Here is an 18295-nt window from a genome sequence, read left to right as displayed (position 1 = left end):
GAAAGCAAACATTTTATGTTTAATCTTTCAGTTATTTTAAGACGATTTCCTGAATATTTCACTTCATTACATGACGTGCTTTTTTTTTTTTTAAGATGTATGTATTTATGCATCCAAGAGCTGGGGTACAGGCCAGAGATGTGGGGAGTGAGAGGATTCACCAGAGACAGAGTGGGGAACAGAACAGGCAGATCTACTGAAATACACTGCTGAGGGGAGCAGCGGGGGATTCAGTAGAGGTCTGCTGCGCTATGTGGGTAGCTCCCTGGCCGGGGATCAGATAGCTGTGGTGGCTGCCGTTAGCTTCATAGGTTGCGTCTTTACCCCATGCGCCACCAGGGAGGCCCAAAACATGACACATTTTTAATTTCAGTCTCAAGCTCATGCATTTTCTTAAATTTGAGTTGTAGGGATGGGAACTCATTTTTATCTTGACAATATTGGGGGTACACTGCAACTACCATGGAGTCAGTCTCCCTTGTATAAAAAGGAAGCCACCTTCAGAGATTAGGGCCTTATTATGGAGGTCAGACACCGTGTCCACGTGGTCCCTATAAAACATCCACAGGGTTTCTACCATGCCCCGAATGTTACTGCCAGAGGACATAGCGCGTGGCACAGTCATACTCCTTCATGCCCACATGTCTCACTTGGAATTACTTTCTCAGTCTACAAAGAGACAATTTTCTGATCATTGTCCACTCCATAGGACCTCCTCATCCCCTCCTGCCCACCCCCAAACTTTCACTTCCATCTCTTGACCAGTTTTTTCCATGAAACAACCCATTGTACATTTAGCAATAATTACATACCCCAAGTACTCATTTGTAGGTGTTCTTCTACAACCCTTCTCTATATCTTAGAGTATCATGTTCTCTAAGACCAGGAGCTGACCTCACACTAGGTCAGAAAATGCATAGATGACTAAAGTTTCATAGATAGGTGCACTAGGGTTGGTCTGTATTCCATAAATCAATTTAATGAAAAATAAAAGACCAACAACTTATGTAATATTTATAAGGGTTTTTTTTTTCCCCAACTTGAATCTCTGGGTTGGCAGCTAAATGCCAACACTCTTAGCTAAATGAGTTTGAGTCCTGGCTCTGTTACCTTACTAACTAACTCTTAGCTTAGGCAAGTTTTGCTTTGAGTTGTTGTTTTTGTTTTTTTTTTTAAACCTCTCATGCTATTTTTTCTCCATCGTTGAGAGGGAAAGATAACATTACTTCCTGCCACAGAGTTACTGTGAAGATTAAATAAGTCAAATCATATTATCATGCACAGACAGAATGCTTAATAAATATTAGCCATTCTGGTTTTGCTTGTGGTGCCTGGCTTCTTATAACCTATTATTTTCCAATTGTTAAACATAATAGCAATGATAGCAGTTAGTAGATGCTAACATTTATTGAGTAATTATTGTGTGACAGAAACTAGGCTAAACACTTCACATGTGTTATCTAATTCCCACAGACACTCTGTGAGGTAGGTCATATTGTCCCTAATTTACTGATAAGAAAAGTTAAGGTTATAGTAATTTACGCAGGGACACGTGGACAGTGTCAGTGGACATTGTTATTCATTCTCTCTCTCTCTCTCTCTCTCTCTCTCTCTCTCTCTCACACACACACACACACACACACACACACACACACACACACACATGCACAGTTATCTACCCATTGGCATGGCCAGCTAGTCATCAACTAAGTATTTGCTACCACTTCCTGAGTGCAGGGTTCCATGCATCCCACAGAAGGGAGGAAGAGAGAGGAGAGATAAGGAATGGTCCCTGCTATCAAAGGGTTCACAGTCCATTGCAGGAGATCTCATATCCATATAAGTGAAATGGATGATATGAAAGATGTGCTCCAAGTATAAGCCATATGCTGTGAGAATCCTGAGGAACTAACCACTTCTAACCAGGAGGCTTGGAGAGTAAGCATATAAACATGGAACAGCCTTGAACTGGGAGAGACGGGGCCTTAAGACCATTACAGAGAGGAGCAGCCTAAATGACTCACACCAGTGTTCATATCGGACAGAATATGGCAGGACAGGGAGGTAGAATTTGACTGCAGGGGCCAGTCATAAGGCTGGGAAGGTAGCTTTGAAATGCTCTTGTGCTTCTGTGTGCCTAAGAATGAAGCAAATTCTGCATTTTGGGGAACCCCTTATGGTTATTCAAATACATAGAACAAAGATGGGCAAGGCTAGGGAGGAAGTAAAAAAAGATTGTTATGGCCCCTACGTCAGCACTTGATTGACTCTGGGAGGTCAGAGTTGCTTTAGACCAAGCTACCTGAACCGCTTTTCTCAGCTTGAGATCTTGAGATCTGTTTGCAACTCAGGAATTATCCATATCACAGGATCTAGCCTGCTCATGATCTCCTAGCTCTGGGCAAGCTCTGACCAACCCCTACTCTAGGGTAGACTATACAGAACTAAATCAAGATCCCAAATTAGAGAAGCTACAGGAAGTCTGGGGGCCCCACTGATGCCGGAAGTATACCATTTCACCCATAAAACTGCATTTTTTCTCCCTACCCAGAATAGAATTCACTAAGCTGGGAGAATACAGTGTCAATATATTATAGAAAATCCTAGTAGGAGAAAAATGGCCATTTTTCTTCCATGCCACTGAAAAGTAAACTTCCCCCTAATTTTCAAGGCCACTAGAAACTGAAATCTGTGAATGTCTTTATTCTCACCATCCACCCTAGAGATAGGGTTAAAGTAAAGCCAATTGTTTCTATTTCTTTGGCACTTCTGTATTAGTCACCTATTGGTTACTTATTATCAATGAATGTCACCCAATGATCTATGAATTATGATCAATATCATCCAAAAAAATTAGTCAAAAACAATAGACTAAGACTAAAAGACGAAATACGTGGCATTTCTGAGCTGCATCAGTCACCGGGGATAATATAACTGCAAATAGCAACCTCCAAACCTTTACATGAGAGATGAGACTTTGCGTTTTCGGTGGTACTAATGGGAGCAGCAGTTCATTGGTGGCTGCCAGTGAGTAGAGTGTAAAAAAAAAAATCTCATTTTAACATTGTCAAGAGAGCAAATCTTTTTCGTTTGGCCCTGGTTTGATAAAAATGGGTCTCAGAGGCTGTGTACAGTAAGCGGATATTAAAACCAAGGTTATAAATTGTTGCTTGAGTGTTCCAGCCTTAGAGGCCCAAAAGATCTTACCCAAAAGGCTCCATTGTTTTAATTGCTCCTCGTTATAGATGATGAGAGAACATCATTTCTCTCCTCTTCCTCCCAGGTGGCCGTCGAGGACCGCATCAGACAGCTGCACGAAGCCCACAGGGACTTTGGCCCTGCGTCCCAGCACTTCCTCTCCAGTAAGTCATTGTCACTGTCGTGGCTTAACCCTTCATGGCATCTTGGTAGCTGATAACTGAGAGTTGAATCACAATCATCTCTATCAAATGCATTGGGGGCATAAATCGGCCTGAAATAGCTCTTGGTGGGTGAATTCAGACATTTCTGAAGAGGGGGACCCTGTAGATCCCCTTGCCTGGTCTTCAGTTGGGCACAGTTGTTCCTGCGCTGTGTTGTCAAGGACTAACTTGAGTTCTATTTTTGAGTCCTTAGTTCTGGTATAGGGTTCAGCGCAAAAAGCTGATAACTGGTAGCATATAATTATGATATGGTAATGGAACATGTGTTATTGTGAATCTGTAATTCTTCAGAGCTGTGATTCCTTAAATACTCCTAACCTGCAAGTGGATACCTCAGCCCATGATGTTTCCTTAATTTGTCTTATCCCTCTTGTGTCCTTGATGTCTATGCATTCTTTCAATTTTCCAGCTTTGTTATCTTGTTCAGTTCATTATATTAGATGGCTTTTTGTGTATCTTGTTTCATGTTTATCTTATGATTAAAGCTATTTTTTATAATTAATACAAAGAGGAATAGCCTTCGTGAACTAAAGGTTTAATATTCGAATGTCCTGGTAGTATAGCAATGCAGAGCAAATTGTCAAGATCCTGTTTTCCTCTGATTAGTGTTGTTAATGTATATACCATTCGTTGGGTAGAAAAGTATAGATGTTGAGTTATTTTGGTATTTAAAAGTCATACTTCTACCACATGGAGTTAACATCTGTTAACATTTTGGTGTATTTCCTTCTGGCCATACATGAGTATGTATGGGGATTTAACTATTATTTAAAGGCAATTGCTCTGTGCCTGGCTGTGTTACAAATATGAACTAATTTAATCTTTATAGCAGCCCGTGAGATTGATATTGTTATACCCAGCTCAAAGATGGGGAAATTGAGGCACAGTGTCACATAGTAAGCAGATGACAGACCCAGGACTCAAACACAAGAAATCAACTCCAGAGTTTGTGTTTTCAACCACTACACTGGACTCTTTTATTTAATGTATCATTTTCTAGAGAGGAACTCGTTCTGTATGATCATCATTCTTCAGTCTTCTGTTATGTTCTAGTCCTTTCCTATCTTTCCATTTTCTGTAGATTAGCAAAAGATCCACGTACACATTTTAAGGTACTTGTGTTTCTCCAGGAGGCCATTAGTCTTTTAGAACACAAATTCCTAGAAGGTGGTGGTGTTGCTACACATCAATAATGTATTCCGTAAGAAGCTGTCTTATTTTCTTAACTAGATCTAACTTATTGTCCTCATTGGTTGTTACGTGGACAGTAACATGTTTTTAGGAGGTGCCAAGGGAAAGGAGGCAAGTTAAAGCAATGCAATTGGCTATTTAAGAATAGCTCTAGAACAGTTACAAAGCCTTTAGGTTTTATCTTCTGTGTTTTTTCCAAAGCTCTGATCTGCTTAAGTTGTCTTGGTGACAGTGATCCTAATCAATTTGAGATGAAATACAATAACATGCTTCTAAGTGACTCAAACCATAAATAAAAATATTTATATACTATTATGAATATCAGTTACTCATCAGATACCATGTATATTCATTCATCCTCTATTCTTTCTACTTCTTCCAAATTCCCATTTTTTCCCTAAAACCTATTCTCAGAAAAGTATATGCTATACTCATTTAACCCAGGTGACAAGTAAGGTTTAATATGTACTTCTACTGGGTTATTTGCATTTTTATTTTTGTGTAGAAGAATTAGGGTATAGGCCAGAAGTGGCAGGGGTGTTGGGAGGATTCACCAGGGATGGAGTGGGGAGCAGAACAGGTAGATTTACTGAAAAACACTGCAAAGGGGAGCAGCGGGTGAGACAGGAAATATCTGCTGTGTCATATGTGGGTTAGCTTCCAGGCTGGGGATCCAATTCAGACTCAGGCCATTGTAGTGGGTGATAGTGCTGAAACTTAACCCCTTGTCCACCAGGGAGGCTCTGTTGTTTGCATTTTAAATAGGGGGAGAGCCATAAGCCTGAGAAATGGCTCTGCGGATGGTAGGACATCAGCCATGATCTGAACTGAGAAGAGAGACTCTTCTAGGGCCAGATAGAGTAGTACCCTTACACCTGCAAACCATGTCACACTGGTGATGCCCACTTCCAGGAAGGTTGGGCCTCCAGACACAGACAATCATAAAGATGCTGCTCTGCCTACCTAAATGGATCCAACCTTGGAAACCACAGATTTCTTAGGTGCTCGTGTGAAACATCAATCCAAGATTAGGAACTTTGCTTGTGGGTATCAAAAGATACCAATTTGGTTTAAGGAATAGTTAAGACATAGTGCAGTGAGACTAAAGACTAATTATAAAGTAATAGATGTAATATATGACCTTGAAGGACGTTTTAGAAAGCAAAATGTAGAGAGGAAATGAGCACTGAGATAGCCAGTGTAAAAAGTGTGGTTGTATACTTCCTGTCTTTCTCTTGGGCGTGTGTGTGTGTGTGTGTGTGTGTGTGTGTGTGTGAGAGAGAGAGAGAGAGAGAGAGATAGAGAGAGAGAGAGAGAGATTTTCTTTCTTTTAAGCCAAACAGGAATGAAAACACATTACAGTTTATGAACTGCCTTTTTCCCTCGGAAATATAATAAAAATATTTTCCTGTGTTTAAATATCCCTCTGCAGAGTAATTTTTTTAATGGCAAGATGGTATTTCCTTCTGTTGCTGTACCAGATTCACCAGGCCAATTTTGAATCACACAATATTAAGGTTATTCCAACTCTTCACTGTTATTGCCAACATTGTAACTAACATCCTCTGTGCACCTCAATAAACATCTCACATTCTTTCTACAAGATAAATGCCTGAAGACAGGACTGCTTTGTTAAAGGATGTTTGCATTTGTAAGGCTTTTGATTTGTATCCCCAAACTGACCTGAGAAAGTTGCTGCAGAATTTGGGTACATGAAGGAACCCTTATTTGAGGCAAGGCTTCTCTGAAGTCCCTTCCTTGCTGTTGAATTGTATTCTGTAAAAGACAAACAGCTTTTCCCCCAAAACAAATGTAAAAAAATACCACTAAGGTCATATTGAATGAGCTTCAACAAAGCCTAGTAATTTACTTCCAGGTTAGTAAGAATAATAATAGGGTGATTTCTGAGTCTTAGAAATTACAATGAAAAATAGGAGTGAGAAGTCAGCTATGTCCCACCCCAAACACATGTTCATGCTGTGTCTCTTTTCATCTTATTCTTTGTCACCATCCCATTACCTCTATGCCCCCTCCCTCTCCCCCGCCACACACACCCCTCCCTCCCTCTCCCCCCCCATCTTTGAAAATTAAATTCAACTCTGTTTTTCATCAATACTGAGAAGCAGCCTTTTACTAAAGAAAAGTTTTCACTGTTTCTTCTTGGTGGCCCAACCTCTACTTGTAAAAGAAGTTTCTTTTATCTTAGATCTGAGAGAAAATGAGATGACAAAAACATTGTAAACTATGAGAGATATCTCTACCTTGCCTTTAAATCGATCTTTAATATTCTACTGCTTCTAATTGGTGTCCGCAATTTAACCCCCACCCCCCAGGAGAAATTCCATGAGTTCATTTGTTAATTTTAAAAGTCACACTATTAGAATGTATACACATTATGTTACACAGTGTGTGTGTGAGTGATAGAGAAAGGGGGGCGTGCGGAGAGGCAGGAGGTACAGTGCCAATCACTTCATCTGTCAATGATCAAGAAAGTACAGCAGGTCCTCAAATAACATTTCCTTCCATGTTGTTTCCTTCTAACATCGATGAGGAAAAGGGAAAAACCACAGTCCCTGGTGCTTTTGAAGGAAACCATATTATTCAAGGACCTGCTTTCATTATATTTCATTTTGTTTAAAGTAGTGATTTCCAAGAACCTGTTGAGGATGTTAAGTGAGAACTTACTCTACTATAATATTCATTGGCATAGTAGTCTGGAAACCATCCATCTTTGGTTATTTTTGAAGTATTTCAGAACTTTAAAAACAAGGAACTTAAGACCTTTTCTTCCTGGCCATTTTCTCAATTCTCTGGGCTTCTGTTCTACATTTTACTTTTCTCACCAAGAAGGATAGCTCTGTGTTTGGGTAAAAGTAGAAAAGATGTGTTTCGGTAATAGTAAAAAGTACTTACTTGTACTTTATATATAAAAGTCTACTGTGAGATGTATAATATATTAAGGGAAAAAAGCTGACTTCAAAATTATAACCTGATCACCACTCTATTAGAAAGTAAAATAGAAATGAGAAAAGTATACATAAGACTGAAAGTAGAGTACATCAAAATGCAAGGAGCTATTGTGATTTTCTTTCACTTGTACAGATTTTTTATAATAAGCATGCATTATTTTTAAAATGGGAAAAACAATAAAGGTAAAATTTTGTATTCCATAGCTTTTAGCCAAGTGACCTCTTAAACTATTGATGGTTCTGGAACTCTGTAAGATTAATTTCATTTCTACTGTTTATTCTGATTTTAAAAGCTGTGAGTTTCATTGGGTATCGTCTTGTTCGCATATGAGGAGACACTGTAAATATATGATCAGTTATGTCTTGCAGGTTTTATAATCTTAACTGCCTTAATCAAATCCCTGGTTAACTCTTTCTTTTTCTTTCTTTTTTTTTTAAGTCTACTTTTTTAAAAAAGGTTTATTTTATACAAGAACTGGGGTACAGGTCAGAAGCGCGGGAGGGTGAGAGGATTCACCATAGCCAGAGCAGGGAGCAGAACAGGCAGATGGAGTGAAGACACTGCTGAGGGGAGCAGCGGGCGAGGCAGGAGAGGTCTGGGGAATCGAACCGGCGTTGCAGAGGCTGTGGACAGCTTCGCAGCGAGGCGCTCAATCGCTGTGCCACCAGGGAGGCCCGTGGTTAACTCTTTCTTGTTAAAGCAACCCAAGATTTTACAGTTTCCCCTGGGTAAAATTGGGCTGAAAAGTTTGTATCCCTCTTGAGCATTGCTAGAACTTCACCTCCTCCTGCCCTGACTCACATATGTCATTTAAAAAAAAAAAAAGGCAGAGTAAAAATTTTTAAGCACATCTAATAATTGCTGGCATTTTGCTTAACAGTGCACCAATCTGTGCACCATTGTCCTCAGGGGATGGATGAGTTTGAAATATGAGTGGACTGATCATTTAAAGCTTCAGGTCGGCTTAAAGAAGCCATCATGATAAAAGTCAGGAAGAAACTTGTAGGTATAATGTGAGGTGATTTTCCGCCTAAAGCTCCCTATCAGGTCAAAGCTCCAGACAAAAAAAAAGAGGAGTGTGGGGGGGGGGGCAATGTCTTCAGCAATCACTTCTGTCCAATTATTGGGAGTTAGGGCTAAATGGCATCCAACCTGTCAGGTATGCTGGCAACACCTCCCTACATTCAAAGATAACCCTTCCAATGCCCACAAGAAGTCCAGGTAATCACAATGACATTGTTTTCTCAACACTGCTTTCTGTGGCCCTTTGACCATGTGCTTAAGTTGATATTCTCCAATAAGACTGAGGATGTAGTTGCTTTTCAGTGTCCTTACCAGTGAGATTGTGCAACACCGACCTGACACAGCCATTTATTGAAGCCCTGGAGCTGGATTACACTAGCTAGTGAGAACCCATTGTTAAATAGAGAGGAATTGTGAGCTGGTGTTTGTTGGTTTTTTTTTTTTTAAGATTTATTTATTTATACAAGCACTGGGTACAGTCAGAAGCGCGGGAGGGTGAAAGAATTCGCCAGAGCCAGAGCGGGGAACAGAACAGGCAGACTGACGAAATACACTGCTGAGGGGAGCAGCGGGTGGCAGGAGAGGTCTGCCATGCCATGTGTGACCCTCGCTGGTGGCCAGGGATCGAACTGGCACTGCAGAAACTATGGGCAGCTTCACAGCCCAGCGCTCAACCGCTGCGCCATCTGGGGAGACCCCGTGAGCTGGTGTTTGTTAAACTAACCATAGGTAGCTTCACAGCATCATGGAAGTATTTACCCCTCTCCCCCACATTAGCAGATCCAGGCTTCCTTTCTTTCTAGTTGTTCATTTATTTTGCATCTCTGATTTACCAGAACATCACTGACTTCATCTGTGTTACTCAGATCTCCAGTCCCTAGAGGCAAAAGCTCAGGCTGCAAATAGCTCTCTGCCTGGGGTAGGCTGATTTTGTCCAGATTGTTCTTGGTGTTCACCCTGAAATCCCACATCCCAGGAAACCTCCTCCATCCTAGGCATATCAGGAGTTTGGCAGCCTGAGCCTTATGTCAGGTTCCATGGAAATAGAGTTGTAGACCAGGATCGGGCTATCAGTAGTTTCTGGACAGAGCAGCAGGCAGGGATAAGAGGGGGGATGCTGATCAGGGAGTCCTGAGTGGGGCTGCAGATCAGGTTGCTGAAGACTAACTCCAACCTGCCCCCACGGGGAGCTCTGGAACACATTGTGCCATGAAGTTGGCCTCATTTTGAGACCAGGGAGTTGGGCTTTTGCTCTCCCGTGTCGCTAAGCCATTGGCTGTGGATTGGGGGGCATGGAGGGGGGCAGCAAGACCATTTCCACTTCATTGAGGGAGGTTCCCTGAAAGTGGGAGTGATGGACCCATTGCAGCCAACACTCAGAGCAATTGAAGAAAGGAATCTGACACCAACAGCATTAACCGCTCCCAGATTTTGTGAAGCCACCAAGATGCCACATGCACAAGCTGGCTTTACAGATAGATGGTGACATTTAGCTTGATCACTCACCGCCACTCCTCCATCACATATATGCATGGAAATTAGTCTGGTGACATGGAAGAGATGAAACAAATGCCTATTTCTTTCTTCATCTTTTTCATGGTGACAAATTCCCCTGGACCTCATGCGTCCCTAAGGCAGGGAGAGCTGGACCACCGTCCTGAATTGGTTTCATGACACGCAGGCACTATTTTAGTGGCCTGCTATCTTGGAAAGGTATATTTTTACACTTTCCAGAGAGTGAAGGCATTTGTGCATTTGGCCTAGGGTAGCATTTTGTCATCTGTCCCAAAATACAAAGCTTTGCACAGCAGAAATGGTGGAATCACATCCCTGTGGGCAAAAATCATTAGTTTTGTTTTTCCATTTGGATGTTTTCCATTTTCAGAACACAACCAGTTTGGGATTACAAAATACTTTTTGGTGAGAACTTTGAGGTGAGGACAAAAGCATTTTGTTCTTTTGTAGACTTACATAAACTGCTCCTGGTTTAAACACCAATTTCTCCGATTGTTAACTACATCAGCAGTAACAGCCCTCTTGATTTCAGTCTCCTGCAGATACTGCTCTGTATCAGATTGTATCTCCTTAAGACTGTAAAGAACAGGAATGGGCTTGGGGGCTGAAGGGTATCATAAGGATACGTGGAAACATGGGGGCAGGAAACATCCCCATATTTGCTTCTCTCTGTGAATGCCTTTGCTGTTGTAGACTTCAAACTCTCACAGTATCTTAGATTCTGTCTTCTCTCCATCTTCTACTTTTAATATCTATCGCCTTGTGATTTCTGTTTTCTTTAGCTTGCTGTTTTTTTTTTTTTTTTTAACTTGGCCACATCTCTACCATCTAAATTTTTCTCTATGTACTGTGATCAAACTCTCCAAGAAAGAGCACCTGATTGGGTCAGTTATTTGCTATCTAAGATCACCACGTAGGCCACAGGCTGGATTATAAATGAGTCTTTCTTGATATGGGCACTATTGATATGGGCACATTTGGGGCAAGACAATTTTCTGTTATGGGGTCTCTCCTGTGCACTGTAGGATATTTAGCAACATCCCTGGCCTCTGTGTACTACATGCCAGTAGGACCCACCTCCCTCAGACATGAAAACCGAAAATGTCCTCCAACATTGCCAAATGGCTCCCAGAGGCAAACTTGCCCGTGGTTGAGAACCACGCCTGAATACAACCCTGGACAGCTCACAGCCATGTCAGTGCAGTCACATGGAACACTCAGTAGGGTGACCTGTGTCTGAGCCATCCTGTGAGACTTCTTTTCTGCGCACCCACATCCCTTTCACTGAAGAAAGATGTCCTCAGCAAACAAGCTTTAGCTGTCTGTCTCTTCAGGAATTGCTTCAGCTTCCTCACCCACCCAAGGTTTGACTGCTTCAACAGGCAGCTCATAAGCAGTGCAAGAGTATAAAGACCTGGACATTTAGCTCAAACTCAGGAGAACGCTTGCATTCTAACTGCACAGCTCCATGGTGCTGACTGAAAGGGTTACTGAGCCATGCTTGACTTCTTCTGGTTCCCATCCTCCTTCCATCTTCTGCTTCCATGGACCTCATGGGCACACCTCACTAAATATCCGGCTCTCTCAACTTTGTCATAGTGTCTCTTGCCTGAGGAACCCAGTCTGCCAGTGGGTCTTGCAACTGCCAGGCATTTGAAAGCATCTAAGAGAGGCCTCCCCAGTGGCACAGCAGTTGAGCGCTGGGTTGAGAAGCTGCCCGCAGCCTCTGCAGCGCCAGTTCGATCCCCTGGCCACCAGCAAAGGTCCCACATGACGCGCAGACCTCTCCTGGCGCGCGCTGCTCCCCTCAGCAGTGTACTTCGTCACTCTGCCTGTTCTGTTCCCCGCTCTGGCTCTGGTGAATCCTCTCACCCTCCCGCGCTTCTGACTGTACCTAGTGCTTGTATAAATAAATAAATCTTTAAAAGCATCTAAGACAGGAAGCATTGCGAGAGGCCCCTTGTAGTCACTGGGTAATTTGATCCACTCTTGTGTCAATAATGAGGTTGACAATTTGGTCCAGTATATGTAGTGCCTGACCACATGATCTCCATTAGTGAGTAAGGACTTCAGGGATATAATATTACATCAGCCCTCTTGCCTTATACTTGAAGCTCAGCAGCACACATCCCAATGACGGGCAAGAGTTAGAATGAAACAGTCGATAAAATAGATCCTAAAAGGAAACGGGTTGGAGTGTGAGCCCCGTAAGGGCAACGAGCTTGCATTGCTCTTTTTTTTTTTTTTTGATTTCTTGTATCTAACATCTTACTGATAGATGCAGGGTAGGCTTTGATTGAATAAATACCTAGGTACTCTAAAGATTATTCTCCCTCTAATACAAGAGGCGAGAACTCAATCTGTTGCCTAGTCTAATGTCCTGAAAAAGTTATAAGCTTTATTTTCAGCCAGCTAAGAATTGATTGATTCTGTCACTTGACAAGTGTCCATTCAATGATCAATATAGGTCAAGGTCTGTTCTACGTACTGGGGAAACAGCGGTACATAAAAGAAAATACCATTCTCGTGGAGCTTAAAGTTTATTTTTTTAAAGATTTATTTATACATACAAGAACTGGGGTGTAGGCCAGAGGTGTGGGGGGTGAGAGGATTCACCGGAGAGAGTGGGGAGCAGAACAGGCAGATCTACTGAAATACACTGCTGAGGGGAGCAGCGGGCAAGACAGTAGAGGTCTGCTGCACCATGTGGGTTGCTCACTGGCCGGCTGGGGATCGAACTCCTGCTGCAGTGGCTGGTGATAGCTTGATATGGCTTAAATTTTAATATGAGAAGGCAATCATGTCATAATAATTCTGATAAAGAAGAATAAAGCAGGCTAAATGGGTGAAGGTGATAGGGCAAGGGAACACTTTAAATGGGGGTGGTCAGGGTGGGTGCCTGTGACTAGAGAGGTGAAGGAGCAAGCCATGCATGGGGTGGGGGGGTGAGGCATAGTGTTCCAGGTCTAGGGAACAGTAAGTGCAAAGGTCTGGAGATGAAGCGTGGTTTACAGGGGTAGCAGAATAACAGGAGCCAGTAGAACTGAAGCCGGGGAGGCAAAATGGTGATAATAGGTCAGTGAGCAAGCAAGATCCAGACCAGATAGGTTCATGTTGACAAGGATTGAAAACGCCTTTGGATTTGTTTTCAGTAAGAAGGGAAGATTTTGGGAGAATTCTACCTAAGAAGTGACATAATCTGACTTACTGTATCTGTGGCATTTATCTACTTATTCATTTATTCATTCATAGATTAATCAACAAGCACTAGGCACTTGGAATATGAAGATGACAGAGTTCTGACCTTGGAGCACTCAAATTGTAACCAAAAGAGACTTGATAAAAAGATCCATGACATTCTACTATGGTGATGAGTAGTGGGTGTCGTAGGAGTAGAGTTGAAGGCAGAAGGAACTGTCCAGCGAGGGGAATGAGATGTTTTACATAAACTGGTATTAATGTACATTGTCTGGGGTGCTACATGCAAATCCAAAGTGGTGTGTTTTCATATGAGACGAATCTAGCAAGAAATGCTTCTCATAGCTTGGCCTTTGATTTCCCTTAGCAGGATTCACAAGATGTATTCGGTGATGAGAATCAGGTTCTTCTTTCTACTTAACCATTCTGATATGATGAATATACCCCTTTCCAGTTTTCCATGTAGCCTCCTTATAGCCCTTTTGTCCAGAAAAGGGATTTCTTATGTATGTATAATGAATATAAATATAGGTTTTTGAAAGTGCTAATGTTTTAATGAACTAGAAATAGGCAGACGAGAGAGAGAGAGAGAGAGAGAGAGAGAGAGGATAATTGAAGGATTAGTCAACACGGGGGCAATTTGACTTGGAAAGAGAAAATCTGAGCAGGAAATGTCTGGAAAAAAATTTGATAAGGAGTGGAATGAACTAATTAATGGTGTGAGTTAAGGACAGAAGGAATTTAGTCTCAAAAGATAAAGAGTGGACTGTTTGTGTTGTGGAACTTGACCTAGGCCAGCTATCAAGGGAAAGAGACTAATTTAAAAGACTTGGCCCAGGAGGTCTGGAGCAGGTACATCCATTAGAGGTGTCGGGAAGGTGAAAGTTTTGAACCAAATCTTCACTTATTTCTGGAACCCAACACGAAAGCTATCTAGAAATCTTGCTGTCTTGGGGCAAAATGAGACAAGAAGGCTTATGTCTTCAACATAACCTCAGGTCAGAGAATTTCTCTAACAGGAACCTGCCACACTATTTTTTTCACACTGATTTAAGTAGAAAAACAAAAACAAAAGACAGTAAATTTAGCAATGGGAGATTTAATTTTAAAATCAGAACTAAAAACAGAAGTCAAAACCAAAATGCCTTTGTTTATTATTTCTTTCCAAAAATACTTAGCTATTTGTTTTGAATTCTAAGCAACACTAATATAAAATGATAAAACACTGTTGACTCTCATAGTCGACACCAGCGTCAGAATGCCAAAAGGAAGATTTGTCTCCTTTTATGTTTTACTACTCTGAGAACTGCATAAAATCCTTTGAAGTGTCAGAAAATGGCTGGAAAAGGAGTAGGAGGGATTGTTTACTGGAGTTGTTCCCTAGCTCTTGCTTTGGTGGATCCCAGTCAAATCAACTGTAGGAGAGTCCATCCGTCACGTTGACCTCGTTACCCAAGCTTCCTTATACTGACAGTAAACTAATGGAATAAACATCTTGATAATTCACAACATTCATGATAACAGTAATAGGGGAGGAATAGGAATAGAAATAATGAGCACTGTTTGCTCTCAACACTAAGGAAGGATTTTGTGTGGATTAACCTATTTCATCCTTACAGGAGCCCTATAAAATAAGGATTATTGTCTCCATTTCCTAGAAGAGATAACTGAGACTAGGGAATTTTAATAATACATTCAGGGTCATATGTATAACCATTGTGGGTTATCAGCTTCCAAGAAGTGGCTCCAAGGACTTGTCAGTTGCAATCCACAAGTGTCAGCTACGTGGGCTAAAGGGGATAATCCCCATTAATCATGGGGTGGTAGTGGAGGAGGTGGATAGTAACAGATCGAGAAGACTTTGACTGGGGAATATTTCTCTATTCTATAATTTCTTTATTATCCGCTCCCCACATCTTTTCCCTCTCCCTCTCTTATTTGAGAATAGTAACCTTCAATTCTCATGCTTGTGGCCAGCTGTTTCACTGTGAAATCTTGCTTCAGGCAAGTCGGCTGGACTTGGCTATAGGATAGGAGTTCAGCTCAGATGGTCTCTAAATATGCAAGGTTTTGAGGCCCAGGCTGAAGGATTGGCGGCCACCTGGGGCATGGTCTCATGGCCGGTTGCCACAGCACAAGGGTACTTGTTCCTATTCTGTCTTCTAAAACCCCATTGGCCAAAGCAAGTCACGCGGTCAAGCTCCCAGAGAGCAGAAAGCACACTTCACCCACCATGAGGCTATGGCTCAGTTATAGATGTTTAATTCCTTCACAAAAGAGTAAAGAATTGGGACCAGCATTTAATTTTACTCCTTCTCTTATTCCTTTATTTGCTCTCATAGCTTTAGCTCTTTCTCACTCTTATCTTGCTTCTTAAATGGAGGTACAGCCCATCTCTAGTTATTTGCTTTTTAATATCTGAGTGGTTCCCCACTGTCTCAGGCTTCAAATTTTACTTTCATTGAAATTTCCCTGGTGCCTAATACAATACCATTTACAAAGAAAGCATTCAGCAAATGATGTTGACTACCTCCTGTCTTTTAAAAGCACATCTGGAGAAACGCTGAAGGCATCTGGCATTATAGCACTGACTTGGTATTAACCCGAATTACTGGAAGTGGTAGCCACCTTTACCTGGAGGTATGTTCTGTGCTGATACCATCAGCCAGTTCTGCTGGAAATTATTCAGAAGTTCCATCAGTCTAAGTCAGTCATGGCTCCATTTATAATCAAACCTATTTCCTCCCTCTGGCCTTAGAAGGCTTGATTTCCTCCCAACTGTCCTAAACATCACAATCAGTTTCTTGAAGTTTTGTACAAGTCAGTTTGAAGGAGCTTTTCTTCCAAGAGTAATTCCATCAAACATTAGTTATGAAACTTTGTGTGACTGCACAGCTAACAGCACTGGCTATTAGAGAGAATGTTTCTCTCTGCAACTCAGTCACCTTGCCAAGTAGTTTAGTGTGAACTCTTGGCTTCCCAGATCAAATGGAAGCCTGATACTCTAAATGACTTGGCAATCTACTGACAAACCCCATGGCGGGGTATTCCGTTCACTATGTGCGATGGTCTCCGAGCTCAGTGTTATCTGTCTGACAGCTCATATAATATTTACAGGTTGTTATGCGTGAGGAATTTTAGTTAGCCATAAAGATTTTCACAGCTACGGCAGACATTAGAGGTCTCATTCATCACTCTTGTGACCTTCCCCTCTGGAATGTAGCCCATCTGTCTCTGCTATTGAAATCTTTATGGAAAATCTGCCCATCTTTGAAAGTTGAGCAAGTGATCTTAAAGTTTTCATTGAATCTTTACTTTTGATATACAATCAGACATAGAAATCACTATTCTTACTTTAATTTAAGGTTTTGAAAAGCGTTAAATTTAACTTGGCCTTTCGGTTAAATGGCAGGAAACTTACCCTTGCTACAGCAACTCTGTGCATCACATCAAAAGGAAATCGGAATCAGAGAGAGAGCAACTAACTGCAGTGGGGGAGAAATGATACATACATACACATCCATTCGGTATTGACTACGTGAACACTGTAGTACAGTCTTGATTATGACCTTAGGAAATGGAAAAGGGAAACTAAGTTTTTGTGGGACTTAAGATATGAAAGGAGACCCTAAGAAATTCCATAAATCAATGAAGTGGGTAGGCTAGTTTACAGAACAGGGCAGAGGGCAAGATGCCCTGAGATGTCCCCCATCTCCACTCACATTCTCCTTTTATGCACCACTTTTCAAATGCCTGGGGAGGATGACCAAATCCTGCTGCTGCCTTCTGTATACTCCATTCAATTTCTGTGATCCGGTTTGGCCTTCACCACTCTTGTAAAATTGCCCAGTCGAGAGCAGTGATCTTCTAGATGATCAGTCCACTGGAACCCACTGGTATTTGTACCTCACCAGCTAGCTGTCCTCCTTGTGTTTACCCTACTTTATTCTACGTTCAGTACTGTATTTCTTTCACAGCTATTCTATTGTCTCTACCATTGTGGGGTAGGCTGCCAGGTATAGTTCTCTTTACAGCCACTTTGAATGAATCCAGTCATTTTTTCAGCTTCAGCTATCTTCTACTACTTATGGTTTTGTCCTTTTATTTGAATTTCATAAATAACATTTGCTTTCCAGTTGTTTTAACTTAAATATATAATTTATCTGAAATTCACCTCTCAGCTTATTTGTTCTGCCAATGATTGTCCCAGTTAACTAGTAACTAAGTCTTCAAAGAACAGTCATCCATTATTTCCCACCTTCGGTGCACAACAAGTTCACTAATGAACTACAACACTGCATCTCCATTCTTTAATCTCTAAACCATTGTATAGAGTACCACAATTTTCTTATCTTTTCATTAAGGTAATCTTATGTTTGTAGAACAGGCTATGGCCCTCTGCTTTCCATTGTATAAAATATGAATTAATCTGTTCATCATTTATGCTAATGAATAGTGCAGAAACAGTCTAGCTAAGAATAAACAGTTGGGTAGATGCCATGCTTCTTGGCAGAGATGTAGAAAGAAGTACCATAAGCCCAGGCAGTTTGTGTTCAAAGGCATTTCTCACTGTCATAATTTACATATGTGTGTCATGTTAATAGTTAAGAATGGGTCCAAGGTTGAGGACAAATATTGCCAGTTGAGACAGAGAGACTGATTTCTAGTATTACCATCATCCCATAAGTGTGGAAAAATGACATTTTTTGTATAATATTTTTAAGACAATTTCATAAAAAGAGGAGTGGTAGTATCACAGTCCCAGGCTTCAAACTCTTCAGCAACACTATAGTGATCAAAACAGTATGGTGAACATGAGAGGCATGTTCACAAATAGTCCACTGTATCAGGCGGTAAATCTAACATGCCTTGAGAATTAAACCAACTAAATGCCACTGACCTATAGAAAATATTTTTGTTCCACCTGGATCAATGAAAAAAGACTTCTGCTGTCAAGAGTGCAATGTATATAAAAT

The 18295-nt window shown here is 41.3% G+C and overlaps 1 protein-coding gene across 1 annotated transcript in view; it reads left to right on the top strand.

Moving 5' to 3' along the window:
- The window catches only part of DMD (dystrophin), a gene marked incomplete at both ends in the record, with an annotated part of 1915324 nt that overhangs the window by 1696994 nt on the left and 200035 nt on the right, over positions 1-18295 (top strand). Inside the window, 1 exon segment of the mRNA XM_084258879.1 lies at positions 3284-3362. Coding sequence (XP_084115005.1) covers positions 3284-3362 — 79 coding nt within the window.

This window comes from Talpa europaea (genome assembly GCF_964194135.1).
Source record: "Talpa europaea genome assembly, chromosome: X".
Taxonomy (NCBI): domain Eukaryota; kingdom Metazoa; phylum Chordata; class Mammalia; order Eulipotyphla; family Talpidae; genus Talpa; species Talpa europaea.
Note: the sequence above shows the minus strand (reverse complement) of the source record. Positions and strands in the feature narration are given on the sequence as shown.